The sequence below is a fragment of the Rhamphochromis longiceps genome, linkage group LG6, assembly GCF_057381845.1.
Source record: "Rhamphochromis longiceps isolate RC_006_pf linkage group LG6, R_longiceps_female_GT1.1, whole genome shotgun sequence".
Classification (NCBI taxonomy): domain Eukaryota; kingdom Metazoa; phylum Chordata; class Actinopteri; order Cichliformes; family Cichlidae; genus Rhamphochromis; species Rhamphochromis longiceps.
Genome location: NC_140562.1, coordinates 37084028 through 37110675, shown reverse-complemented (window position 1 = coordinate 37110675; position 26648 = coordinate 37084028). Strand labels below are relative to the sequence as shown.

The window sequence follows — 26648 nt, the reverse complement described above, 5'->3', positions numbered from 1 at the left end:
AGCGGTACCGATACAGATACTTTTAATCTATAAACGCAGCTTATCAATGTGCCAGCATTGTGTCATGATTTATGGGATCACTAATGTGCAAATTCTGAACACATATTAAGGGTAGGTGATTTTTACTATCCACAATAATTATTGATTAATACAAAAACCACACCTTTCACTCTTTCCGCTTTACCTGGAATATAAATGTGCCTTTCTCTAAATCACTTTGGGTCAATCTGTAAATGTCTTATAGGCTGTAAATAAAATAGATGTGACAATCAACACAGAAAGTTTCAGACGTTGTTCAGATCTTGAGTTAGATGTTTTTCATTAAAAAAAAGAAGAAGAAGAAGAAGAAGAAGAGTAAAACCGTTTATTTAAAACTCTTTAGTGGGCTACATGCTGAACTTCAAAGATAAAAACAAAATATCGATCCTGTCACGTTAGACACCAAGACCAGCTTTGGTATAGATGCTTGGATCGATTCACCCACCTTTACAAGCAGCTGCTGGACAGGTGTACTTAATAAGGTTGCTTGTTACATATTTCTATAATTAAGAAGACTAAATCTAATAAAACCTAAGCTATAAAATAAAAAAATTTAAAGAATAAAAACTAAAACGAAGCAAAAAAAAAAAAATCCTCTCGAAACTAACTTAACAAACTACCGGGTATGTTGAAATTAAAACTGTAAAAGTTAGTAGAAGATACTGAACTCCTGTGGCATCCTGCGTGGTTTTTTTTTGTTTTTTTTTTTTGGTGTGTTGTCCCTTTAAGTTGTGGGCACACTGTCCCTTTAAGACGTCCACCCGGTAGTCAGACACATGCGTCTGAATATGAGCTGAACTTCAGTTATCCGCACCAAACAATAGCTGCGATTCTGTTTCGACCATTTACAGGTTTGGACATTTATTGGCGTTAGCGCGATGTTGCGCAATGCTGCAGGTGTTTAACCCGACTGTTACTGCGCAGGCGTGAGAATAAGGTGCAATAAATGCGAATCAATTCAAAGGTTGGCGTGCAGAAGCATGACTGTCAGTATCGCCGTGTCACAGCTGGGGCTGCAGACTGAGCACTGTTAAAGTCAAAAAGCAGGAAGAGACTGAATATTACAGGAAAACATGTCGAAACCGGACAGTACCAAGCGACAGCCCGTCACCGGGACTGGGCGCTTCATCAGCGGCGTAGTAGAAGGTGAGCAGACCCGGAATCAGGGGCCCAAACACCGCGGCTCCGCTAGATTACAGGTTCTTGAATGCTTCCAGCTGCCCGCTTTAAAATGCATCTGATTAATCAATCATGCATTGATCACTTTTGGTAAGATGACGCGTTTTGAAGTGTAAGTCGACCTTTGCTTGTTACAGGCTTTTATGGGCGGCCGTGGACTATGGAGCAAAGAACAGAACTGTTTAAGAGGTATGTGGTCTTAGGCACCAAGCGAAGAACTGGAAATGATGAACACACTTCCTGAAAGTAATAACAGCAGCTGCTGATTTTGACATATGTAATATAGCTGTATTCATATTCATGTATTTATTTATTTTTTAAATATCCAAAAGTAGTTGCGCTGAATCATTTGCATGAATGAAATGACATGCAGGTGATTTGCATTGCTTTTGTCACAGTTTCTCTTACACTGGCAATTTCGGTTGTTATTTTCTGTTATTACTAGAAGCTTTTATTGTGATCAGGATGCGCACCAACATTTAGAAATGTTGCACTGAGAATTTCTAACCTCTGGCATAATATTTTGGTTTTGCAGGGAACAGAAGTGGGGTTTGAACACATACCTGTACGCCCCCAAGGATGATTACAAACACAGGATGTACTGGAGAGACTTGTACGCTGCTGAGGAGGCGGGTGAGTCTCACCGTATCACATTCATAATTCAAAACCACAAAAATCTTTCTGGTCTTGGAAGCAGATGAAATTCAGTTGCACCTGTCTTTAATTTTAAAAGTAACACTGACTAATTCCCTGATCTATTAGCAGAGCAGTTGTGCCTCCATGCATAGTCCGCTACCTTAACAAATGCTCATTTAAATAAAAAATCTGTACTATATTTCCTCCTCAGACAACTTACTAATTTGCAACGTCCAGTTAACTGCAATGGAACTGAAACTATGTGTTTAAATTTACGTGTGCATATCTGAGTCCTCATTCAATAGTCGTGCAAAACTGGTTATAAATTGAGCCCCAAACAATAAAAGTAAATTAAAACACATAAAATAATAAAAGTTTGGTCATTTTGCAGTTGTCAGCTCTTCCGAACTCATCCCCTTACGACTCATTGTTATCTCCTCAGACGTGTTTAAAGTGTCTTTGGGTCGACTGTCTGGATGTTATCAAAAACATTACAATCTGAAGTGCAGTGAAGACGATTTGATGTTTAACCTTTTTCAAATTATCATGTTTTTGATGACCCCTCATCAAGTCAGTGGACTTCAGACCCACCTGTATATGCTCGTAAAGTTTCCCCGCAGACACAAAAGCAGCTAAATCTAAGGTTAAACCATGTCACTTTAACTCTTTGTTTTAAATCTGTTCATTGATGGGAAGTAAAGGGATCATTAACAGAATTTGTGAACTGCATCATCAAATAGCATTTCTTCTTTGTCCCTTTTCTTTTCATAGAACAACTAACGAGCCTGATATCAGCAGCGAAACAGCACGACGTCGAGTTCGTCTATGCAATCTCACCCGGTCTGGACATTACTTTCTCCAACCCTAAAGAAGTAGCTGCCCTGAAGAGGAAACTAGATCAGGTAGGACTTTGGAAGCAGAGGTGATGGGTGCAGCAGGAAAAAATATAATATAATTTATAATTGGTTGTATCTCACTTTGTGGCTCTCCGAGGGTTTGGACAGCGCATCGCTTAGCAGTAAAATGGATGCATTTAAAGTGGGGTAGTAAAATTATACAGAGGCTAGTGTAATTCTAGGTGGAATAGCCTTTTTTATGTCTTTGGCTGTAAGCAAAGCGATGCTAACTTTCACTTGACCCTGTTCACTGACAGAAATTACATTTGTTCCTTAGGTCAAGGAGTTTGGCTGCAGGTCTTTCTCTTTACTCTTTGACGACATCGAGACTGAGATGTGTCCAGCTGACAAGCAGGCTTTCAGCTCCTTCGCCCACGCTCAAGTGGCCATCACTAACGAGGTGTACATGCACTTAGGAGAGCCCGAAGTCTTCCTCTTCTGTCCTACAGGTCAGACAGCAAAACAGTCCAGTCCAGTTACAGTCCAGTTAAACAGGGAGCGTTGTGGTAGAAAATAATACACATTATTCTAACAGTTTCTTAATGAGTCACTCTTTATCTTCAGATTACTGTGCTGTCTTCTGTACGCCCAGTGTAACCCAGTCCTCGTACCTGAACACTGTGGGAGAGAAGCTCCTGCCTGGCATTGACGTACTGTGGACTGGTAAGATTACACTCAGCCGGAGCCTGAACCTGTTTCCATGATCTTGAATTTCCCCAAGGTTAATTATTCATTTGTTTTTACTTTTTTTTTTTTCATTTATTTAGGTCCAAAAGTAGTATCCCACAAAATCTCAGTTGAATCCATAGAGGAGGTATCCTCAGTCCTGAAGAGGGCACCAGTCATCTGGGACAACATTCATGCCAATGATTATGATCCCCAAAGGCTTTTCCTTGGACCCTATAAGGTTATTTTTTTCTCTTCTTTATTTTAACAGTGTTAGATTGTGTGTATGTACCAGTATGACTCCGGTGTCTATATATTATTGTTTTTTTCTAAAAGGATAGACCCACTGATCTGATCCCAAAACTGAAAGGAGTGCTCACAAATCCCAATTGTGAGTTTTACCCAAACTTCGTGGCCGTTCACACTCTGGCGACATGGTGTAAAGCACCTGCCGAAGGAACACCGAGGGATGTGGAGATGGGTGAGTTTCTGTTAGTCATGATTTAACAAATGCATTTTTTTTTTCTTTTGTAGAAGGTAAAACATTACAGGACTACCCTCAAGTGCATTCAGCGACTGTGTAGAAAGTAATTTGCAATCATAATATAGTGAACCCAACCTGCTCCTGATGCTTTCAGGAGTGCTCAAAGCCAACAGTCTGGCCTTTCTCCTCTGGCATCAACAAGGTTTTTTCTTTTCCTTTTTTCCGCAAAGAGTACTTCAGCCTGCCTGACACCAACAACCACGCCATGACAGTCAGACATCATATTTAAAAATAAAAACATGCACTTTTTGGAATATTTTGAATAGTATTTTTTGCTTCATAAGGCCCACCCCGCCTGAATCACTGTTGTCTGTGGAAGCAACATCAACATCTATTTATGGTGCAGATTTATTTTTCCAGTTTTGACAGGAAATGCTGTCAGTGTTGTCGTTGTGTTTGCTGGAATCCACTCCATGCTGTCTGTGAGGTCACGGAGCTTAAACATTGTCTCACTTTCTCTGACCTTCACCTCCAGGTGATGAAGAGCAGGATCCTTGCTACAGCCCACAGAAAGCCCTGAATCTGGCCCTCACTGACTGGCTGGAGGAGTTCATGAGCACAGATCAACCAGGAGGTAGAGTCTTATTAAATATGGTTTAATGATATTAAAAGACATGAATGGGTGGTTGTCACTTTAATACACGGTATGTCTGTGCTTCCAGGCCCTTGTCATCCTCGCCTGAAGAAAGAGTCATCAGAAGAGGAGCCCATGCAGACTGACATGGGTGAGAGCCCCTACATTCCTGGTCCCGGGGAGAACCCATTGTACACAGCTGAGCCTCTGACCCTGGATGACCTGAAGCTGCTGTCAGACCTCTTCTACCTGCCCTACGAACACGGTACCACAGCCAGGACCATGCTGCAGGAGCTGGACTGGCTCAAAAACCAAAGTCAGGCAGCAGCTGCAGAGACAGACAAGGTAGTATTTATATTTATATGCAAACGCAGATCATTTTTCTACATGTTGTCCTCCTACAGCTGTTTTCTGTTTTTTCAGACAGCAGAGTGGTGCTCAAGAGCCCAGCAGTTCGATAACATGTGTGAGGCAGTGGTGCAGATGTTCAACCGCCTGTCAAATGCCCCGAACCGCAGCATCCTGTACGATCTGTACAACTACATCTGTGACATCAAGAGTGGGGTCGGTCTGGCTCGAGCCTACGTGAAAACACTAGGTGAGAAAACGAATATATTCCACTCATATTGCAAACCAACACTGAAAGACTGCTCTATAGATGAAGACGTTGCGGACCCCTTAGTAGCAAAATATCCATATCACAATACGGACAAAATAACACTTGATAAACAACAATAAACTCAAATTTACATCTATATAAACAGATATTTCTTGAATTCTTTGAAGAATTCTGAAACTAAGAAATGCTGGAGCATCTCATTCAGTTTGTGTGATTTTCTGCTCCCACTGTTACCTGTAATAAGAGATGAGCTTGTAAGCATTTTTTTTTCCAAACAAAAACTGCAGCAGCCATGAAAATCAGCAGGGAACTGCATTTAGATTATCAGCTCGATGATTAATCCTTCTATCTTTTTAAGAGAAGTGATTATGCTTTGGTTAAATGAGGTGTGAAAGTGTGAACTGAAGCTGCTTACTGTAGCTTTTAATATTTTGTTGTGTGTTGCCTTCCACAGGAGGCCACAGCCAACCCTCAGCCCAGTTATTGAACGATGATCCTGAACCTTGGGGCTTCAGAGGAGGCCTGTCTGGAGAATTCCAGGTAAACTAAGCAGTGCAGTGAGTTGTTATATAAAATCACAGCAGTGATAATAGTCAGTAACAAGGCAAGGTCTCCAGCTGATGTTTTGTGCTCCATATTTTATTTTTGCACTCCACTAGAGTAGCTTTGCATTATTCACAGTTCAAAATAATGCATCTTTATCTTATACTGAGCCTTGGTGCAGCTCCTTGGTTCTTCTACTGTCTCAAACAAGCTGCTTTATATCCGCTCCCTTCAAGCCAGCTTTCATTTGATTGGCTGCCCTTCATAAAGGTGGGCGGGGCCTCCAGTGCTGTGTGCCTTGACATCATCAAGGTCCAAGAGTTTAAAAAAAAAAAAAAAAAAAAAAAAATGTCCGTGAAAACAAAAGCAATCTGATGTCTGAGCTTCTGGCTACAGTGATTATGTGCACAAACGTTTATTTTATTGTTTTCATGTTTAACGTTACCATCCATCTGTAGTGCATACTATATAAGCACCACCTTGTGATGCTAGATCCACCTGATTTTTAAACTTTGGGTTTCTGGTGTCTGTTTTCTTCCGCACCAACAGAGGATGCTGCCAGGACATGGAAACAGAGACCTGTTCAGACATCCTCCCATGACAGCAGTTTACTGCATACGACCCTACTGCCCTGAGGACAAGGTGAAGATGCTGATCATCAGTGGTTTAGTTTTCTCTCGATTAAAATTCAGGAGTGATGTTATGGAGTATTTCTTTTTCTTTCTAGCCAGAGGTAGAGAGGATTTTTAGGGAGATGCAGAAAGCAGGAGAAGGCAACTCTGCTCTGATGGCTCAGTCTCCACTTATCAGTGACAGGTAAGAGTTAGCTACTCTGTTAGTGATGTGACCTCACTAACCACTTTCCTCATGTTGATTTTTGGAAACTGTGGTCCTCGTTATTAAAAGTCCACGTGATTCACAAGTTGCACAAGCAGGAAGCATGCATCACTCCTCGAGTTCTCAGGAAAAACCGCCCCTCACTTTGAACGTCTATTTTCAAAACACCAAGATAGTAACAAGTGATGTCACGATGGCTACAGCAATCTTTTATATACAGCGGGTATATTGTTAAAACGCACTTTAAATTACTTGGGATGATAAACCTTTTTTCTTCTGTGAATGTGATCTTCCTCTTCATCTTATTTTTTTCCCCTGGGGCATTGCAGCCTGTCAGCAGGTGAAATCTCTCCTTCCCCTCTCTGTGGTCTTATCCTGGAGGATTACCTCGGGCTGTGTGGTTATGCACTGGCCCTCACTGATGCCAAACCAGCTGCAGCCAAGATCCAGGTGATTCAAAGCAAGATGTGAAAATTTTTCTAGAATGCAGTATAACCATAAATGCTGTCACTTGACTGTATTCTATTTCCAAACTCCAGAGGGCAGTAAGTGGTTCAGTGTTTGAAGAGTTCCCCTCAGTGATTGCTCTGGAAATGCTCCCTCGGGTCACTGATCCTTCTCCAGCCAAGCGCATGATTGGTCAGCTGTTGTCCTCCATCAGGAGCAGTGGTAGGTCGAGATTTCACACTGTGAACTTGATCATTCTGGATGAAGCTCATCTAACTGCACATGTTGAGGTTTATGAGGCAGAAAATTAACCACATGGGGGAGCTGTTCCATTTAGAGCAATATCATTCTATATCTATAGATGTTTATAATATAAGCTGCTTTGCTGTTTAAGGGCCCAGTTATGGTCTTTTCCAACTCCACGTGTTTGTTCTTGGGTTCCAGTAGAGTGGCTTTGCATGAATCACAGTTCATAATAATCTTATGCTGTGTATAGGTTCATCCTGTATGAAATAAGACATTTAGCTCCTCTTGTCTTTAAAGCTACCCTCAATTTAAGGCAGCTTTCTTCTGATTGGCTGCCCCACTCAGAAAGAATGTTTAAGCAGGAGATAGGTGGGGCTTTGATGACCATACTAGGGATGCATGCAGTCACCAACATAAAGAGAAACTGTAGGAAACAGTGTTTTGAGCAGGTTGAAGCCCACGCTGTTAGCTCACAGGGGTTACTTTTACACATGCTGACCTTATGATTTGAAATGCTTTCTAAGATTGTGTGTATCCACCATTCTAACAGTATATGTATGGAAGAAAGTAAGGAAAAGCATAATGGTCTCCTTTTAACACCCCCATATATACTTAATTATAAAGTTAGTCTCAGAATATTTGCATCTGTGAAATACTTCACATAAAGCCTTTACTGCTTCTTTTATTACAAAACTCCAAAGTTACCATTGTTGTTTTCCTTTTAGGGTCCAGAGGAGCCTTTTGTGAGTTGAGGCAGAGCAATCGGAGGATGCTCGACTTTTATTCCAAACTGGGCTCCTTCAAACTCGTACAGATGGACGGGCTACCGCAAGACATCCTTGTAATGGCAACGAGCCTGTGAAAAAAAAACTGCTCACGAGTACTTTCCTCAGGTTTGAAGTGAGGAGATAAACATCTGCTATGTGACTAATCGCTAACTTTGGAGCATGTTAAACTGATTCAAAATGTTTTCACGTTAGGCGGTTAATCAGTGTGATCCTGCACCCATTGCCAAGTCTTTGAAAGGCCTGATTAAACCTGAATACTAACTAATGTATAGTGAAGTGTAATGCATTACTATTGATTTTGTAGACATGAAACTGTATAGGTATTTTTTAGATGAATTTGTTGATTTAATCAAGTTAAATGCCACGAAATGCCACGAAATACCACAGCAAATGCAACATTAAGATTTTGGTTTCTTGTTTAAAATCACGATTCACACGCGAACATTTAAAGAAGAAATTTTAATCTTTTCAGGGGATACAGGGAATATATTAATGATTAATTATGGTTACATTAAACAGCTGGTGATTCTCATGTTCTCTGGCTTGAGAAGCTTATCATAATTACTCAACACATGTGAGGCAACATTTAAGTTGAGGGGTGTAATAGGAAGCAAGTTTGGTTTAGCCAGGCTTTCTTTGCATAAGCTGGTTTGACAAAACCTTCAGTGACAATTAACGTGTGTGTGTGTGTGTGTGTGTGTGCGCGCGCGTGCGTGCTCAGACAAGCTTACACGCAGAACATGTGGACAGTACCCCTGTGATCTGAAAACCTTTATTTTCAATGGTTCGGGCAGCAGTAAGCAAAGCACATCTGGAGTGCAAGATCTCTTGCTGGCACCATGGTCAAAGTTAAAAAAAAAAAAAAAAAAAAAAAAGACGTAGAGCCTGACCACCAACCAGCCAAAAGAAACCAAGAATCCATTGGTTGTGTTCTGATTGGCTAACAGAAAATCAAAGAAGAGGTTATAGTGTGTGTGTACAGAACTGTACACCTGTTTGTAACTAGACCACATAATTAAAGGCCTTATACATTTCAATCCAAACAATCAATAAGTCTACAGGTTTACTAAAGCTAAAGCGGTAACAATGATACGAAGTAAAGAAATCAGAGTGACATCCTGCTGGAAGATCTGAAAACGGTGTGAAAGCAGCCCTAGGCCTTTTGCTTCAGGCTCTGTGCTCACTCCCATGAAAGGGGGGCATTTGATGTCCTTTGACTCTCTTCTGCACAACATAAACAGATGGAGTGCCAATCAGCAGAAATGGGTCATGAAGTGATATGAAGAACATAAAAAATATTAGGCCGTTTTTCCATGCAGTGCAAACTTCATGCTGGGGTTTATTTCTAATATGACAGCTGCGTATTACAGCTTTTAAACGGGATCCATTTAAACATTCAAACTGCATTTGAGTCTGAGAATTCCTCATAATAAAGACGATATGGGTCACTCAGTCTTTGGACCGAATTAAAGTGAATATTTGATTTTCTTAAGTGAATATTCTTTTTAATAATTACAGACTAATCAATTCTCTGGTCTTCTATCAGGATGTCATACTGACAGTGTAAACTAGACTTAGTAACAAAGTAAGACCAAAGAAAAACACCTATTTATGCATTTTCTGCATCACTAAGTTGACACAGTTTGTGCCACAGTAACTTTACTGCACTGTTGTTCAGTAGTACCTGAACAGGTTCTATATAAAAATGTATCCCCTCAGACGGGAACGTGTCACTCATGTCATGAGAGAACAAGTGAGTAAAGCATGCTGGTCTGTAAAACCCAGATTACATTCAGCATAATGATCTCAAACGAAAGTAAAAGAGAAGTCACCTTTGTGGCACTGAAAACTTTGACTCCAAACTCAACATATCTCACTACCTGCTTAATTTTGCTGCATAGTACACCCCTCTAGACTTACGTAGCATAACTTATCATTTACAGAACAGCCGAAATAAAACAAGTGAACATGTTTGGGCCTGTTCCGTTTCTATTATGACAAAACCTCAGTGTATCCAAAAGGATAAATAAAATCCAAAGCAACAAGTGACCTTAAATATTTCAAGTAATGTAAGAACATTAACTTTTATTTTTTTTAAATGCTCCTTCGTCTCATTTCCCTGAGTGTCTGACCAGCAGAGTTCGGCTGCAGGAAAAGAGATCTACATCTTATCTGGTGTTTAACAGACTCAGTAGTGTCAAACCAGGAAGTTTAGACAGCAATGTAGCAGTGCTTAAATTTAGTAGTAATGCCTTTAAAACATTTGTTTTTTGGCTGCATCAGTCAGCCAGTCTGTGGTTGGTGACACACAGCTATGCTTCAGGGTTTCCCTTTTAACTTTTCTTGTGTCTCTCAATAATCGTAGTTATATAATCTCTGAATCTGGTCACATCATATTGCACAGGAACGTTGCATATTCAGCACTGCCTCTTTCAAATAAACTCTAGCCCTTCATATTTTACATCTCCTATCTTTGTCTCAGGCAGCAGCACCTGGCCGTCTAGTGTAAACGCTATGATGTAGGTGGCAATCTTGCCTGCATCCTCCTCTGATTTTAGGGCTAGGATGATTTGATCATCTGTGTCTGGGACAAATTTAAAAGAGGAGAAGCCACGTGTGAGGTTGAGCGGTCCGACGCGCTGCACGCTGACGGAGCGGAAGTCTGCAGGGCAGGACAAGAGGAGGTTGGTGGCACGCCGCTCATCTGCCGTCTCTTCATAACGCTCGTGACTGGCACGGCGAGGGAGGAAGAACCACCGCTGGAGACGCTCACTCCAAGCTGCTGATTCGTGGATAAGGTAGCCTAGAGAGCAAGGAAAGGTAACAGAAATGAATGCAAGGAGTTGGAGGTAATTTCCACATTTCACAATGTTTTGTCCTTTCCCAAATATTTTGGTTTCAATAATTTTTTAAGCTCTTTGTTTTGTGCCTGAATTTGGCTTTTATACATTATCAAGCTTCCCATTAAGCCCAGTTATACCAGAATTCAAACGCAATTTATGCTTAAAGTCTTTAGTCTCTATAAACCAATGTATAGCAGTAGCTGTGGGCAAGAGACAGGATTATTGGCACGACAAGGATTCAGGTTTTGGTTTCTATTTTAAATCACATGTGAGAGCCATGTGGAATGCAAAAGGGGAATGAAATGAAACCCTCTCACAATTGTCTGAAGACAACTTAGCTTTGTATAATTTTTTTCCCCTCCAGTTAACAATGACATTCCCACAGAACAGGAAGTCTTAGCTCGCATATCTAGTTGACTACATCAGAAGACAAAGTGTTGGGAGGACAAAAGTGCAACTTTCTCTGATGTTTAGCCAGTTCGTGAGAGAGAAGTAGTTGACCTCTTACTTAACAAGTGCTGACTGTTACCCGTGTGTTATTGTTCTGTTAAATAACCCATAAACCAAATGTTTTTGGATGCACAGAAGGTAAAAAGAGCCAAAAGTTGGATTAAGCTGGGTTTTTTGGTAACGTACAACTTTGTGGACTGCTGTTGTCATCATAGCAGCCATGCTGGCTCATGAGAGGATTACAAAACATTTCCTGTCTCCGTCTGCATTTCGCTACACTAACAGGGAAAACTGGGCCAGCTTGATTTTGGTCTGACTGTAGTTTCAGAAGAAAACTGCAAATACTAGTCCTAAAAAAAGATATGAAATCTGTATTTAACAAAAACAAACAAACAAACAAAAAACCTCAAAGCAGTAAATCAGCGATCTTTGTTTTAATTAAATAGGCAAATATAACATAAGCATTTAACAAAATTTATAGGTTATAAGTTGGTCTTCAAGAAGTTTAATAATAAATAGAAATAAAGCCTGATTACTAATTCAGACTGTACTGAAGAACAAAACAAAACAAAAAAAACCCCAAAAACACAACCAACAGTACCTGGTGGTTTGATCCCCGTTGCACTCCGTAGGGCGTTGTAGTGCGGCACCCAGTTTTGATGCTCCACCTCCCCACTGACACCAACAACCTTTACCCACTCGGGATTGTTGTTGATGACGTCCCCAGAAGTCGTCGTCCATTCCTTCCCCAGGCCTCCAACAAACAGGTGCTCATCCTTTACTGCAAGCCACTCTGCCTTGAAACCTGCACAAGCAAACAAAAGACACACGAGTGAGACATTTTTGGTTGTTTATTTTCAAATGAACAAAGAAAAACGGTTTTGACAGCGCCGGTGTTTGACTAACCAAGTGGACTACCATGCAGTGGTTTAGTTTTATCATATTTAATTTATTGCCTAATAGTGGATTTACATGAGCAGTGGTACGCTGAATTATTGCTAAATAAATGGACCATTAACATCCAATGGAGAGTGCATCACAAGTCTCATTACAGCAGTCTCTCTATTGCATTATAAACTGGTTTGAATAGTCTCAACAGGGTGACTGTTCCCTGAAATGATCCCTGAAGTTTTGGAGTCCGTGTTGTGTTTTTAATTTACCAACTTAATTGGCCATCTTTAGTCCACCTTAGCATATCCACAGCTGCTGTTATCTGTCTTTATTTCATTAAGAACCATATTGTGTTGTTTAAGACCAGCATATTGTTCAGATTGTTTTCCTCCTCTGGACACAAAGATCCCTATAAACCCAGTAATAGATTATATTTGAAAGCGCTGCATTCTGGCACGTTTCAGAAGTCTCCCTGCAGGGACACTTCCTGGTGTATTTTTTCAACACCAGGTTTATCTTTCAGAGAAACCAGGTTTATCTTTCAGAGAAGCCAGATCAAGTTTCACAGAGCAGGTGCAGAACATGGCAGAAAGATAAAACAAACAAACAAACAAAAAAAAAAAAACAGAGAATAAACTATTTGCTTCTGAAATGCTCCCAGTGTGAAGCTGTGTGAAGAGCACTGTGGAGTTTGTGAGTTGAGACTTCAGGAGTTTTGAAAAGGACTCACCTTTGGAGACTGAGCCATCACCATCAGGTAATATAACCCAAGGAACTGCCTGGTTGCCCTCAATCCTGTACACCACACCTGTACGGTCGTCCACAGTATACAGGTGACCATTGAATGCTACCAGCTCAGATAGCTCCATACCTGCAGAGGAGTTAACACATGTAAGCACAAAAACAATATTTAGATGCAACTATAAATATGAGTTCCTTCACTGAGTTCACGTACCTCGTCCTTTCTCAGCCAGATGACTCTCCAGGGTGACCGTCTCCGCATCCCATTCCACTTCCAGTCTGTCGCCGGAGGCTGAAACAGTCAGGTGACCTCTTTTCATGTAGCTGAACCACGTCTGATCCTTTGAGCTCTGTGACGCTTTGTCCAAGTCTGCAATCACTCCTATGCGGTAACGGGTGCCGTGCAGCGTCTTCTCAGGTGGACTCAAAGGATATGTGTGATTGTACGGTTTTTCCCTCCTCTGCTGGCGGCCGAGTTTTCGTGCAATTTGTCTATTGGTGTCCCTGAATAAGTCATCTTCACCCTCATCGAGCATTTGAAAGCTGTGAACCCTGTTCCGGTAGTAACCTTTGGTTGGACGCTCCCAGTCCTCTACGGTCCGGTGCAAATATAACATGAGCACTAAAGCGAACAGGGTCGCCACGGCAATCGCTCGCCATTTTGGGTGGAAGCGCGTGTCGGAGGTAGCAGTTTGAGTCATGGATGCTAAGGCCAAAGGGAGGCCTCGCGCAGCCATGCCAAAGGAGGTCATTGAAGTATCCTTTTCATCCTTACTGTCTGTGGTCTGGGGGTGATTATGGCCTGGAAATGAACACAAAGAGGATTATCAGCAGAGGGGCATGATGGAGGATACATTAAAAAATGAAATATAAAAAGTCAAAATCTGACAAAGAACAAAGTGCTTGGAAAAGAAAACGGTTCCTACATCAAACTGCTCAAACCAAGCTTTACTGAATATTTGTGTAACTGCGTTTTGATGTTCAAAACAGAAACTGATGATGATGATGAGCTCTCCCTTTCTAACAATGGAAACAATAAACAAATGATATCGACACATATCACATCAAACATTTCATGTGCATTAAGAGATACTGTAAAAAAATGAAAGCTGATAATCAAATTTTCAACTTTCAATTTTGAGTAGAAAAATGACTAAAACTTGAAATATATAGAAAGAATGAACAAAGGGCAGAGGATGACCAGAAGGAAAACTGGGCTCTTGTTCCTATTGTTCTGTATTCACAGCAGGTCTTTGTTGTGCTGTTCAGGCAGAAAACCGAGGAGGTAGCTGACCCATCCTACTTCCTCTGAATGGAGGGGGTGCCAGTTACCAGATCTTTGCTCCGTTTATTTCATCAGTTTATTTAAAAATGAAAGCACTGGTAAATATTATTGGTGCATATGAGCTATGTGACAACAATGTTTAACCATGTGGAGCTGCCATCCCTGGTTAGACATTTAAGACTTTAAACAATCAGTTTAATAGTAACATAAAACAGAGGCAACATAAAACAGCAGGGCAGATTTATCAGACTATATACAGGAAGCCTTTGTGCAATTTAACTCCCCCCCCCAAAATGTGAACCTCATGTTTCTTTTGTTACTCTCAACCAGAACAGGAACAGGACAGAACAGGAGGGTGCAGAATAAAGGGACTTGCAGGCTATAAGTTAACGTTTTGTATGCAAATACGATTCAACAACATATATCACATCAGGAGATGTGCTAGGATCTGGGTGGCGGTACAGCATGTACTACACTAAGCAATTAAGCACTGTCCCTCTGTGGTTTCAGAGAAAAGCTCATCAGATTACAAGAAAAATGCAATGTCATCCAGTTACAAGCAAGGCTGGGATGCTCAGTTCCTGATAACACAATTTTTTAGTTACTCTGTGACACAAAATTATCCTGGTAAACATGTTTTTATGATGCGTAGAGGTGTGGTTGTATCAGTTTGTCATCTTCTGCTGGTAGTACATTAAGTGAATGAATGTATTAAAGCTTGACACCAAGACAAAAGTTAAACAGCATGCTCAATAAACGTTGAGTTCAACAGTAGTGACTGTTTTAACAAACCACAGTCTACTCAGTTAAAAATGGGTACTTGCGCGTTTCACAAATAGTGAGTAAGTTGCCTGAAACACAAGAAGTGTGTTTGTTTTGTAAAAGCAAAGGGTGCCAAGGTGACCCTCGATAAACCGGCACAGTAAAAAAAGCTGCACCACTAAAACAGATTGAGCTCTTAATAAAGTATTATAATGTGCCATTATCATAACTATAAAAAATATATTTAGCATACATCTTAAAAGATTACCTCACTTTATTTGCTATACAACAACTTGCAATCCCGCAGAACTTAATCCTAAACAGTGAACATTACTACAGCTATAAATTAAACACTAATAGCAGAACTAAATAAAACAAAATTATAGTCAAATTATATCAGCATCATTACAGCAGCATCAATAAAACTCTGTCTCTCTCTGTTAAAGAGCAACGACATTAAACAGGAAACAAGCCTATGCTTCGAAAGACTCGCATCTGAAAATTTGTGTAAAAAAGCAAACCAGAAAAGACTTGGCAACATCCTGTTTCGTGTTATTGCAATACTTCACATAATCTCCCACCACAGTTTTTCCAGAGAACTGCCTCTTGAACAGTTCTCTAGACAAGTTCAGACTTCCCGATTAACATGCTCTCCAAACCACATACACAAATACACACATGTCAAATTAGCAAGCACTTGGCTATGAAACAAACCCTTCATTGTTGCTACTGAATATACAGCCCGTAATTCACATCCCTGGAGAGCCAGACACAGCCTCACTGTACACTGTATGAAGAGTTCAATTATTCACCCTTGCCTCGCCTCTTCACTCCTGAACACGCCACGACTGTCATGTTTCTTCTCCTTTGCACGCATCCCATAATAAACTCCCTGCCCCCCTTCCGCCAGCCCTCGTTCAACATGAATATCTGATCTCGCAGAGTCTCCTCCTTTTCTCTCCTTGTCGGCTATCTCAAATTTCTCCCCCTTCCTGCAGAGCCAAGAAAGTTTCAATAATGAATTGAGGAGAACAAAGGAGCCCTGGTCAGCAATTACAGATGAGTAAGCTCAATGAACCTTTAGGTCATCCTGAAGCACTTTGAATCAGGACCAAGCTTTGCTTTCCAACAATATATTGGTTACATTTTTAACAAAACTAATGAACAACAGGGAACCAAGAAAGACAAATAAAGGTAGGCACAAAGGTTGGCAAACTCCATTTCTACTTTGATCTGTTTTTTATTGTGTTCTGTAAAGGACGTTGTAACCATGTTTTATAAAGTGGTCGAATGACAAAGTTTATTTTCTTGACTTTTACTGCTTTTCAACGTCCAATAAACCCTGGTCATTTCTCAGCTGTGTTAACAAAGCTATCACCTAAGAAGTACACCCTGTTTTCAAGGTCAAGATAAAACCTTTCTGAGCAAATGAAGGAAAATATCATTTTTTCTCTAGTTACCAATCATCAACTTCTTCCGTATTTTATTTAAGGCTGAATAAACAAAGCTGAGCTTGGAACCATGAATGGTACGAAAGATGGGTGGAGTCAAAGTGTCATCACCCACTGGTTTGTGGTCATATTGTGAATTCCTGTTATACAATGTCTTCTGATTGACAAATCCTTAACCAGTGACGATATCCTGGGTAATCCTCCTTTCTGTTTCTCAAAATGACCATAATTATATAAAACAGACTTTGAGTTTTACTCAGTATGACCTGAAAGGAAAAGGGTTGACTGAGGTCAGAGCATAGGGGCAGAGGGCCGTTTTCACCTGAGTTGCTTCCTGGTGCTCATTAGAAACAATGCAGTTCCATTTACCACGGGATGGACCATAAAGTTACAACAGTCTGAGGACACACATCTCTGTTGTGATATCACTTAACAAGCAAAATGAGCTGCACAATTATTAATACCTATATTTTGTTTAATTTCTAAGTTTGATATATCACAAACTGGGCAGATTAAAGGTTTGGCATCAATAATATATTGCATTGTATTTAATTGTGATTTCTACTTCTTAAACTGTTACACCGAACTACGTGTTTAATAACCATTTAATATTATATTATTATATATTTTAACTTTAAATGATTTGTATAAGATATAGATAATATAGCCTTTTTATTTGTAATGACCTTTATCGCAATCTACTTATTAGAGCTATTCAATCTATTCTGTTTAAGTTGTGTTCATTATTTAACATCTATAACAAATCTGAGAGTTTCACAACTTTTGGGATAAATACAATATATCCTGTTTGTTTTATGGTCTTATATTACAGTTTTGTAAACCTCTGCGTTCACTTCTCTACTGTAAAGACTAGTTTAGCTGCTCTCCTTTCTGCTCATCATCTTAACAACTGGGACAGATCAGCACATCTCTCTAAGCTAGTAAATACGTGGGACACTGTTTAAACGTGTAAATAAGTACAAAATAAAAACGCTGAAGTCCCAGATAAAGTGAGGCATCTCTCACTAGTTGCCTGTTGAATAACCAACCCCCCACCCCCCGTCGCTTTGTGCCTACCTGCGTCCACACGGCCACGAAAGCAGAGATAAGGCGACCTGTAAAAAACCAAACAAATCACCTCCTGGCAGTTTATAAACTTTGCCCGACTTTCTCACACAAGCACAGCCGTAGACTGGAGCCTCAAACTGTGAAAACCTAAAGGATTTAACGTATTTAAAGTAGCCACATAAGAGTTGGCTAAACACTTTATGAGAGTTAGAAACGCACCGGCTCCCGTTAGCCACGCAGCTAGCGTCGGCTAGCATCTTAACGTTACTACCAACATTTATTCCTCGGATTTAAAATCAGTGAACTGCTTCAAGGGTTCAATAGGTCGAGTTCTTCGCTGAGACTCTGAGGACTCACCTGGTGTAGACAGTCTGTAAATCAGCCCGGCTGTCCATCTTTGTTGGGACGGTTCGGTTGGAAGTTTCTCGATGATTAGCTCCTCCTGTTCCGAGACTCCGGAGCAGCTAAACTGGGCGTCTGCACATCCAAATTATGACTCAGTAATCACCATGACTACTAACTTACTATTGATATCCAGTTGACAGGGGAAATGTCATCATAACCACTGTAATCGTCACTATCGTCGTTTTAAAAGTCTTCAAGATCAAAACAAAGCGCTCCTGAACCAACCGAGTACACAATTACCCACACTATTACGTCAGTTAAAACAACACACATTTGTATTTTAAAATATGTACTTTAACTTTTTATGTATGTATTTATTTTTTATTTATGGCATGATTGTGTCATTTAAAAGAGAGCAAGGGGGTTTCCAGACTTTAAGGGGGTACTTACAGTTAGCATCAATTAGCATCAAACTACCTTATTACTTTAGTACTCAATATGTGGAATTATTTACATTATAATGTGAAGTTTTTTTCTATAGCCTAAAGTTAGGTTTGCAACAACACACAAAAAGTATTACACTGACTGTTTCAAAAAATATATATAGGCAGAGCATTTCAAGGGAGGAAAAACAGCATTTGGTGATGTCCATGACTTCAGGCTGTACAACACTGCGAAGGGTTTTCATCCAAGGGTCAAAACAGTCCTAATATTGTGACTTACTCTAGTTGATCCATTTTCTTTTAAGCCTCTGAAAATGAGCAGCTATGCGAAAAACAATTGCTGTAATCCTTAAACACTTTTGTTAAAGCCCTTGAATTAAAGCTGAAAGTCTGCACTTCAATCACCGCTTGAGTTAAAATCTATCACTATCCAAAAACTTATGGGCCAAACTGTACAGTAAAACTGCTGCTGGAACTGCCTTTAGAACAATAAAACATCACTGATTAGTTGCCATTTATAGTTTTCAATATAAATGAAGTATCTGTAATATTTTAAAATAGAATATTTCATTAGTTATACTGCACAAATATGTAATTGTTGTTTTCTAAGTACAGTAATGGATTTAGAGTCCCTCACTACCTTTGCACACTTGTATCCAAGTTTAAATCATTTCCTAAACAAGAAAACAATAAACAAAGATAAATTTGACTTGACGCTTCTCAAATATAAACATTTACTGATTGTTCTCTTTATAAGTAACGATAAACAGAACACAGTGTACATAGTCATGTAAACAGTTTTGTCAGATGTTAGAGTAATGGCCATAAGTAGTGATGTGCATCAGTTTCAGTTTTGTTGTATCTGCAATTTAAAATAACGCCTGAATATTCAGATTCTTGAACTAGATTATAATCAAATAAAAAGTGCAAAGACACATTATTTTCCTTATCAGCAACAACATATTAAAGTTCCCTGGGTGACATATAAGCATTGTGGAAGTTATAATAAAAAGCTACATTCGGTTTCATTATTGTTGACATAAGCTCCTATTGTTGTCCCCCCCAAAAAAATACAATTCACAAACCAGACAGACCCACCCACACACAAACACCAGAAATATACCAAAACTAACAATAGACTTTGCAAGGTACGAGACAGGACAAACATTTTAAGAGATTACTTAACAGCTATTGTGCAAACTGAATCTAAAATTATAGTTTTACTACCATTGCCATTTTTATGTGACTTAGTTTTAGGCACACAATTTCATAGCATGGTGGCTGAAACATACAAAGCTTAGGCCTTAAAAAGAAAAAAAGAAGCAGTAACTACAGTGAACAAGGTCATAAACAGTGAAACTAGACATCAAAACAATCCACAGCACCTCACTGACAAAGGATCCAAATGGACACAAAATGTAGATTTACCAGAGTACAAATCTGAAACAATGCATATTTTAGTCAGTGTTGCTGCATGATGGCTCTGTTCAGAGGTGTTCGTTGATACCGAGGTATGTTGATATTAGATGATGGATAAAACACCTCAGCTCTTCCCCATCATCTTCAGGAGAAGCTACAAAGAAACCAGGAAATTAAGATGATGACAAAACGTATAGTCCATAAACATGTGCAGAAATTAGGTTAAAAACAACTACCGTAAATGTCGGGCTATAAGCCGCTACTTTTTGCACAAGCTTTGAACCCTGCGGCTTTTAGTCAGGTGCGGCTTTTCTATGGATTGTCCGTGATTTTTGTCATATCGTAAGACGATTTGTTTTGTGTGTTCCGCTGTTGTACGGCACTACGTTGCCTGGCGGAAGGATCGGGGTTCAAGAGTGGTATGTTAGTCACATGTCCGTCCGCCAGGCAACGTAGTGCCGTACGAAGTAGCGCGAAAAACAAACTTCAAAGTAGCGCTACGCGTTCAGCGGGAGTCGTGGATGATGAGCGGCGATAAACTTGCAAGTTATGCCCAAAAAGCAAGTTATGCCCAACTCCACCGGTGGATTCTGACAGCGTGGAAAAGTGTGAAAACATCCACGATCACCAACGGATTTTGAAGGGCTGGACTGCTGCATGATGGAGAGGAGGACACCGCCACGGCCCTTCTGAGGGTGTTCGACTCTGACACTGACAATGAGGATTTCTTTGGTTTTGAAAGTGACAACGAAGGAGAGAAGAAGAGTGGATGACGAAGCCATCATGAGCCTGTTTGTATCCGACACTGGAGAAGAGGACTTTGGTGGTTTTAGTGCGTAGGAAGAAGAGAAAGATGGTGGTGAATGACTGACTTTTCTTCTTGTTAAAGCTGTGTCACTGCACCTGAGCCTAAAAGGTAGGCCGAATCTATTGTTCTGGTGTGCTGTAGGTTATTGTTATGTACTACATGTGCAAATATGTACCCATAACTTGTTTTTCAAAATATTAATAAAAGTGATGTCTCCAAACAGCCATCTCTTTCCTGACAATTCCCTTTGTGCATATTCTCTTACATATGATAAGTCAACATTGAAACACCTGCGGCTTTTGGTCAGGTGCGGCTAATGTATGTACAAAACAGGATTTTCCCCTGATTTTAGCTTGTGCGGCTAATATTTAGGTGCGCTTTGTAGTCCGGGAAATACGGTACATTTGTTGAACATTTGATGAAAAGATAATCTACAGAGATACTTTTTTGACTTGTAAACTTTTAGTCTTTTTAGTAAAAGAGCGGCTGAATGTTAGGAGGTGAAATTTGACTACCGTAGGCTATAAGTTAATACAGTATATTGATCTCATAAAGCTTTGAAAGACAGGGTGAGTGGTTAAAAAAAAAAAAAAAAAAAGCACTGACATTCATAATAATTTTCAATAACTTTGGTTTTGTTTGCATATTTACCTTTGTTAGGTGATACTCTCCGTCAACCAGCTTCTCAATAATACTGAAGTGATCTGTATTCGCCACATCCTCCATGGTGACATTCAGCCCTGACGCCTCCAAAGTCTTAAAAGGAAATACAAGAGGTAGCAAGAAAAAGAGCAGAGGAAATATCAGATTTGCATAACAACATATTTAGAAAGTATATTGATGTTTCCACCAACAAAAGACACACGAAAAAGCCTGACCCCATGTTTCCGAGTCAGGTCATATTGCTTGTGATTTACATCTTAAAAGACTGTTGCTTGTTGGGTGGAGACACCAAATCACCACAAGGCCAGGAGATGATTTAACAGAATATTTTAGGAATGCACTAAATGTTGTTTATAAGAACAATGACAAGCATTTCCTAGCTTGAATTTAGATTTTTGGGAGCTTTTCTTGTATTGCAAATTGAATACGAGCTCTAATTGAAAATTGGACAAAACAAGCAGTGGAGCAAAGAAAAGGCATAACAAAGCATCAGAGTTTTAAAGGCTAAATCATTTATCTTGAATTATTCTTATACACCGATCATTAACTGCATCTGTTCTCAGACACGGGTACTGACTTTGTAAAATTCCTCAGACTGCTTGCGAAACTCTGGCGAGTCGTTCTCAGCAACAGCCACAACAATCTGACAGCTGCAGGAGGAGAGTTTGAGCTGAGGGACCAGCTTGCTGGGGCTGTTCCTAACTGCCACCTCCCTGCAAACAGTAGACACCCACGAGACAGAGGAATGAGGCACTGACTGGCACCACAGGCCAACGGAGGACACACGGATGAACACCAGGACATTTACACGCACAGTTTCTCCTTTGTGTTGAGCATCACGACATTCGTTCACACAATGCTCTTTACGTCACACGGACTGGCACTTAGAGCCAAATGCAAATGGATTACTGCAGGAGTCCTTAAACTCATTTGGACAATGACAAATGAGTTTAAGGACTTTTTAGATTTACACATTGAGATGGAAGACAAATGTGCACATCAACCAACCTCAGCTACCAAGTTTGAGAAAGTACGATAATTAAATTGGGAAATTGCATAAAGTGTTAACAAGTTGTGAAAATCTAATTACTTTTTAAACCCAACTTCAGTTTGTAAACAATGGGATTACACCACTAAGCTTCCAAGGCAATCTCCAAACATTCAGGTGTGTTAGCACCAATTAATGTAGCCTCAAGAAGAGAAGCAGGCTAGGTCTGGTAACTTATTTCTAACTACACCCACTCTGTTTTTAAACACTGCTGAGAAGGTTAAGTGATTGGTTTAGTTTGTGTGTTAGAAAGAAATTTTCCTAAAACGTTAAGAACAGAAGTGAGGTTTAGCCAAACTTCAAGTGACTCAGTTTTACAGTTGATCCTGATCTGGCTCTGGATCCAGGAATTTCTGATAGGATTATTTACAACTATAACAACCATTACATAAAACACAAGACAACAAAGAAGTTAAATAAAAATTTTGAGACATCATATGAACGTTCTCTAGAACATACTCTTATTATGTCTGCAGCACATGTAGTAAAGTAGGACAGCTTAAGAGGTAGGTTGCTAGCTAATTTTGAAAGGTTAAACTGTAACACCATAATTTTCCTGTTATTCATAAGAGTCCAGCTTACTTTATCTGTATATGTAAATATTAAGATACTAGTTAATAACGAATTTTAAAGGGCTTTGAGGCCTTAAGCGCTCATAATAAACAATAAATTGGGCAAAACTGGTGAATTTGGCCTTTATCAGGGCGTATTAACTTAGATCTGTTTTTGGTATAATAACCAACTAGAATGTAACTTCAACATTAAAGGGAAAAAATAATTTCCAGTTATTCACTTTTAGAATTAGATTTGGATCATTTCCCCCTTGAATGGACAATGTTGCTGGGAATACATCTGCTGGACTACCAAAAAGACAGGGCTTCAACAGATGTTCAGTTGCGAGTATACTATGATACCGCATTCCTGCATCAGTCGCTTTCATTAATATATTAACTTTTTGAAAACCGCCGTCTTTAAGTATAACTACTGTTACCAAGCACAGAGTCTATGTCCACATTGGTGTTTCTAAACTCAGATAACTGTAAAAAGTGAGTTGCAAACACAACAGGGATGGTGTATGTAGTTGTACTAAACAAGCTATCCCGCAGTCTGTAGTGTAGTGAGGCACCTACTCTGTCATCTTCAAAGGCTCGTTGACGTAGGTGGACAAGATGGGCAGGAGGTCATAGATGCCACTCACAAGAAAAGCACCTAAAACACAATCAGAAAACAAAAATGTATCATGTTTTAACCTCCTATTTTGTTAATACTGAATTACTTCTGCCTTATTATATTACTGATTACATGTCCCGTTTCAACTGACAGCCTTCACCTTTAATCTGGGGAGTGATGCTGTACTGCGACCAGTCAGTTGAGAGGACCATTGCAGCCAGGTGTGCCCCAGCAGAGTGGCCACACAGGTACAGACCACTGAGTGAATCATCAGAACGACACACAGTGCGTTTACAACAGAGGCAGTGACATTTTAGTCAGCTGCAAATACAATTTCATTAGATTGGGAGGCTTTAAGATGACATCCTTCAAGCCTGACGATGATGAGCTTTCACATTCTTCATCATCAGGTTTAAAGAACTAAAGAAATAAAGAAATACAATCCAATCCAAATATAAAAAACAAGCAATGCTACCTGATGTGAGAATACTGCTGAACGACAGACACAATACTCCTGCGAACTTGTGATACCATCAGGTCCATGTTACCTGAAAAGAAAGGTCACAACAGGAAGCTGACATTTTTCAGTTCATCTTCTTAAATCATCCTTTTTCACCTGAGAGAACGGAAACAATACTGTCAAAAATGGAAAGACTACCTTTGGGGGCAATGTCGTAACCGACTGCAACCACCACTACACCTTTATCAATGAGCGGAACAGCCATGAACCCAGACTCCTCTTTGCTGTGTGACCACAAAAACCCAAAATGAATGACCCAGAAATCGAATTATGGTTAGAAATGTAGAGATTCCAGCAACAGCACAGACCTGAGAAACTGCCAGTAGCCTCCATGTATGTAAACAACAAGGTGGACATCTGAAAGAGAGAGGATGAGGCCTGTTAATCCTATACCAGCTCTGTACCTGGAGGATAACAGTGTGTGGGGCAACGATGCATGTCCGTACCCAGAGAGTTAATGTTGGGTATATAGACGTCCAGTTTCTCTCCATCTCCTTCCCCATATGGGACATTGAGTAAAGTTTGAGCCATACCACGGGCTCGCTCCGTACCTGAACAGCAGACAGCATTAGGTACAACGCCATGATTACAGATACAAAGAGACCAAATGCATGTTTGTCTACTGCTGACAAATTAATTAGAAATCATTCTGAGCAATGCTGCGTATTTTCATATCAGTAGACTGTTTTCTGTTTAAAGAAAAAGATTTTACCACTTAAATTAAAAACATTTATCAAAAATGAAAACAGGCAAAACTGGTGATTTCTATCAGGAAAAGGGTCTCAGGTTTAAGACTTATAGATCTAAAAAAAAAAAAATGCCCCAAATATGTTTATAGCCCTTAAAACTACACGTATGATGACAGAGAGACTTATTAGCATTACTTATTCACTGAGGTTTTGTTTTTAAAAAGTACTCACACTACATTAAATATCCAAAATACGTAGTTTTATGCGTAATATGCACAGGTGTAGGATCTTGTAATCTGGCAGATTAAAGAGGAAGTCTTAGAGTAAGTCATTAAGCACTGTGAGTGTTTTTATAAATGCTGCACAATGAAAAACTGTAGCTTCTCTGTCAGAATGCGTGTCAAAGCTTCAAAGTAAGGCACAAATAATCGACCCGGACACAGATGTCCCCGAGTATCCGACATTTGGCACGACACCTGTGTTCCTGCTGCCCTGCCTGTTCGCCACAGCCGGGTTTCACAGTCGTGTGTATCCAGTTCACAACAAACCCACCTTCCTTTAAAGCCTTCACGTGGGCTTTGATCACGTCGTCGGCCGACATCCTGGGGGACCACCTGCTGGGGGAATACTGCCTCTCGAGCTCCTGCAAGAGAGAGAAACTCACGAGAGCTGCGCGGCCATGAAAGAACAGACACCAACCACCATCAGCCGGCGACCAGCGACGTAAATACGGTGAACAGCGCCTTCTGCTGCCGCAATTACACCGCTGCTTTGGTGCTTATATTACTCCAACTTCTTTTTATTGCTATCAGAATGGGAGTCCTGTGATATAGTTGTGACGAAAACATTAAAAAAATATTTGGAAGGTGAAATAGGTGAGTGAAATTACACCAGGGCTGCTAAAAAAAAGAAAGGAAAAAAATTCTACTGAAAAATATTATAAAATGCACACTGCAGGAACTGTCCACTACAGTTAGACTGTGTATTGGGCATTGTTATCTGACAATTACTTTTACAAACTATAGTAGTGTACGTGTTATTCTGTTTTATTTTGCTTTGTTAAATTTATTTTAGTAAGGAAGTAAAATGTATTTATATAGCACTTTTTAAGACAGCAATCTATTACAAAGTGCTTTACAGGGAATATAAAGACATGTCAGACACACCAACTTTATAGAGGCACTTCATCACATTATATTCAGCTTTTTATATAATTTCTGTATATTTCTTTTGTTGTAGTTTATTTAAACTTTTTATCGGTCTTTATTACACTATTTAACAGAATTCTTTTTTTATTTGAATATTTTACCTTATTAAACTATTTTGTTGTGTGACTTTGTATTTTTTATTGCTCTATTCTTTTTTATTAGACTATGTTGTTGTGGGTTGTGTTTGAGTTTTGGCTGCGATATCGCAGTAATTTCCCAACTTTAGGGATCAATAAAGCATATCTTACAATCCAAAGTACCAATATCCGGGTGTTTGCCCTCTATGGGGGATTTAATTGCGCACTCCATTTTCTCATTACACGGAAGATTAAAAAAATAATAGCAGAAAAACATGTCTTATAGGTTTTATATTACTGCCCAAGTCTGTTGTTTCAGTAAGCCAGGTAATTTTGCAGACGGTTCCTAACTCAATCCTGTGCAGGGTGGGTGATCTCTACTTGTTTTCACACTGAATTAAGACTGAACTAATCCTAATAACACAGAAAAAACAAAAAATCATAAAAATTAAGCTCTTACGTCTTTCTTCATCTCTGTCCAGTGCATTATTTTTTCTCCTGTGGTGTTTAAAGTCGTCGCTGGCTGATGAATACAGAAGACGTGCTCTCTACTGTAGACTGAACTTCAGACTGACCCTCATTTCAGAAAAGTTAATAAATCAGCCATGTCTATTGTGGACGTGGTCGTTTATAGATCAGAAATGTCAGACAGGGAGTGGTAGAGGCTTAAAACCGTATTGTTTACTTTACAAAAATGGGAAGTAACGGTTGCTAAAAGCTACATTTTCTTTATTTATATCTAGTTCCGGGATT

The 26648-nt window shown here is 39.8% G+C and overlaps 3 protein-coding genes across 5 annotated transcripts; 1 reads left to right on the top strand and 2 right to left on the bottom strand.

The window, feature by feature from the left end:
* The first annotated feature begins 800 nt into the window (after nt 1-800).
* Nucleotides 801-8379, top strand: ogal (O-GlcNAcase like). Its single transcript, XM_085410538.1, has 17 exons — nt 801-1185; nt 1356-1407; nt 1754-1851; nt 2626-2756; nt 3028-3199; nt 3315-3413; nt 3518-3657; nt 3753-3897; nt 4436-4534; nt 4623-4879; nt 4958-5132; nt 5608-5693; nt 6246-6338; nt 6424-6512; nt 6863-6983; nt 7073-7202; nt 7952-8379. Exons 1-17 carry the CDS (start codon nt 1113-1115, stop codon nt 8086-8088), a joined length of 2097 nt encoding a protein of 698 aa, XP_085266664.1. The 5' UTR covers nt 801-1112; the 3' UTR covers nt 8089-8379.
* Nucleotides 8380-8870: 491 nt separating this feature from the next.
* On the bottom strand, nt 8871-18118 carry cant1b (calcium activated nucleotidase 1b). Of its 3 annotated transcripts, XM_085410540.1 has the most exons (6): nt 17863-18118; nt 17515-17552; nt 13154-13741; nt 12929-13069; nt 11909-12112; nt 8871-10817 (listed from the first exon to the last, which is right to left on the bottom strand). In XM_085410540.1, the coding sequence occupies exons 1-6, from the start codon at nt 17898-17900 to the stop codon at nt 10447-10449; spliced, it is 1380 nt and encodes a 459-aa protein (XP_085266666.1). In that variant the 5' UTR covers nt 17901-18118; the 3' UTR covers nt 8871-10446. The 3 variants fall into 3 exon arrangements, with proteins under 3 accessions (XP_085266666.1, XP_085266667.1, XP_085266665.1); XM_085410541.1 differs by lacking the exon at nt 17515-17552 and having other exon boundaries at nt 17863-18117; XM_085410539.1 differs by lacking the exons at nt 17515-17552; nt 17863-18118 and adding an exon at nt 15799-15978.
* Nucleotides 18119-18281: 163 nt separating this feature from the next.
* On the bottom strand, nt 18282-26475 carry afmid (arylformamidase). The gene is made up of 11 exons (XM_085410537.1): nt 26356-26475; nt 25163-25253; nt 24368-24472; nt 24230-24278; nt 24060-24145; nt 23877-23949; nt 23562-23659; nt 23362-23440; nt 21761-21896; nt 21172-21276; nt 18282-19866 (listed from the first exon to the last, which is right to left on the bottom strand). The coding sequence occupies exons 1-11, from the start codon at nt 26380-26382 to the stop codon at nt 19837-19839; spliced, it is 879 nt and encodes a 292-aa protein (XP_085266663.1). The 5' UTR covers nt 26383-26475; the 3' UTR covers nt 18282-19836.
* Nucleotides 26476-26648: the final 173 nt, after the last annotated feature.

Coding starts and splice junctions, on each gene's coding strand:
- ogal (XM_085410538.1), top strand. CDS start 1,113: ATGTCGAAACCGGACAGTACCAAGCGACAGCCCGTCACCGGGACTGGG. Junction 3,414..3,517: donor CATTGACGTACTGTGGACTG/GTAAGATTACAC, acceptor TCATTTATTTAG/GTCCAAAAGTAGTATCCCAC. Junction 7,203..7,951: donor GTCCTCCATCAGGAGCAGTG/GTAGGTCGAGAT, acceptor TTTTCCTTTTAG/GGTCCAGAGGAGCCTTTTGT.
- cant1b (XM_085410539.1), bottom strand. CDS start 15,910: ATGTTGAACGAGGGCTGGCGGAAGGGGGGCAGGGAGTTTATTATGGGA. Junction 13,070..13,153: donor TCTGGCTGAGAAAGGACGAG/GTACGTGAACTC, acceptor ACTCCTCTGCAG/GTATGGAGCTATCTGAGCTG. Junction 10,818..11,908: donor AACGGGGATCAAACCACCAG/GTACTGTTGGTT, acceptor CTTGCTCTCTAG/GCTACCTTATCCACGAATCA.
- afmid (XM_085410537.1), bottom strand. CDS start 26,382: ATGCACTGGACAGAGATGAAGAAAGAC. Junction 24,279..24,367: donor ACCCAACATTAACTCTCTGG/GTACGGACATGC, acceptor TCTCTCTTTCAG/ATGTCCACCTTGTTGTTTAC. Junction 24,146..24,229: donor GGCTACTGGCAGTTTCTCAG/GTCTGTGCTGTT, acceptor GTGGTCACACAG/CAAAGAGGAGTCTGGGTTCA.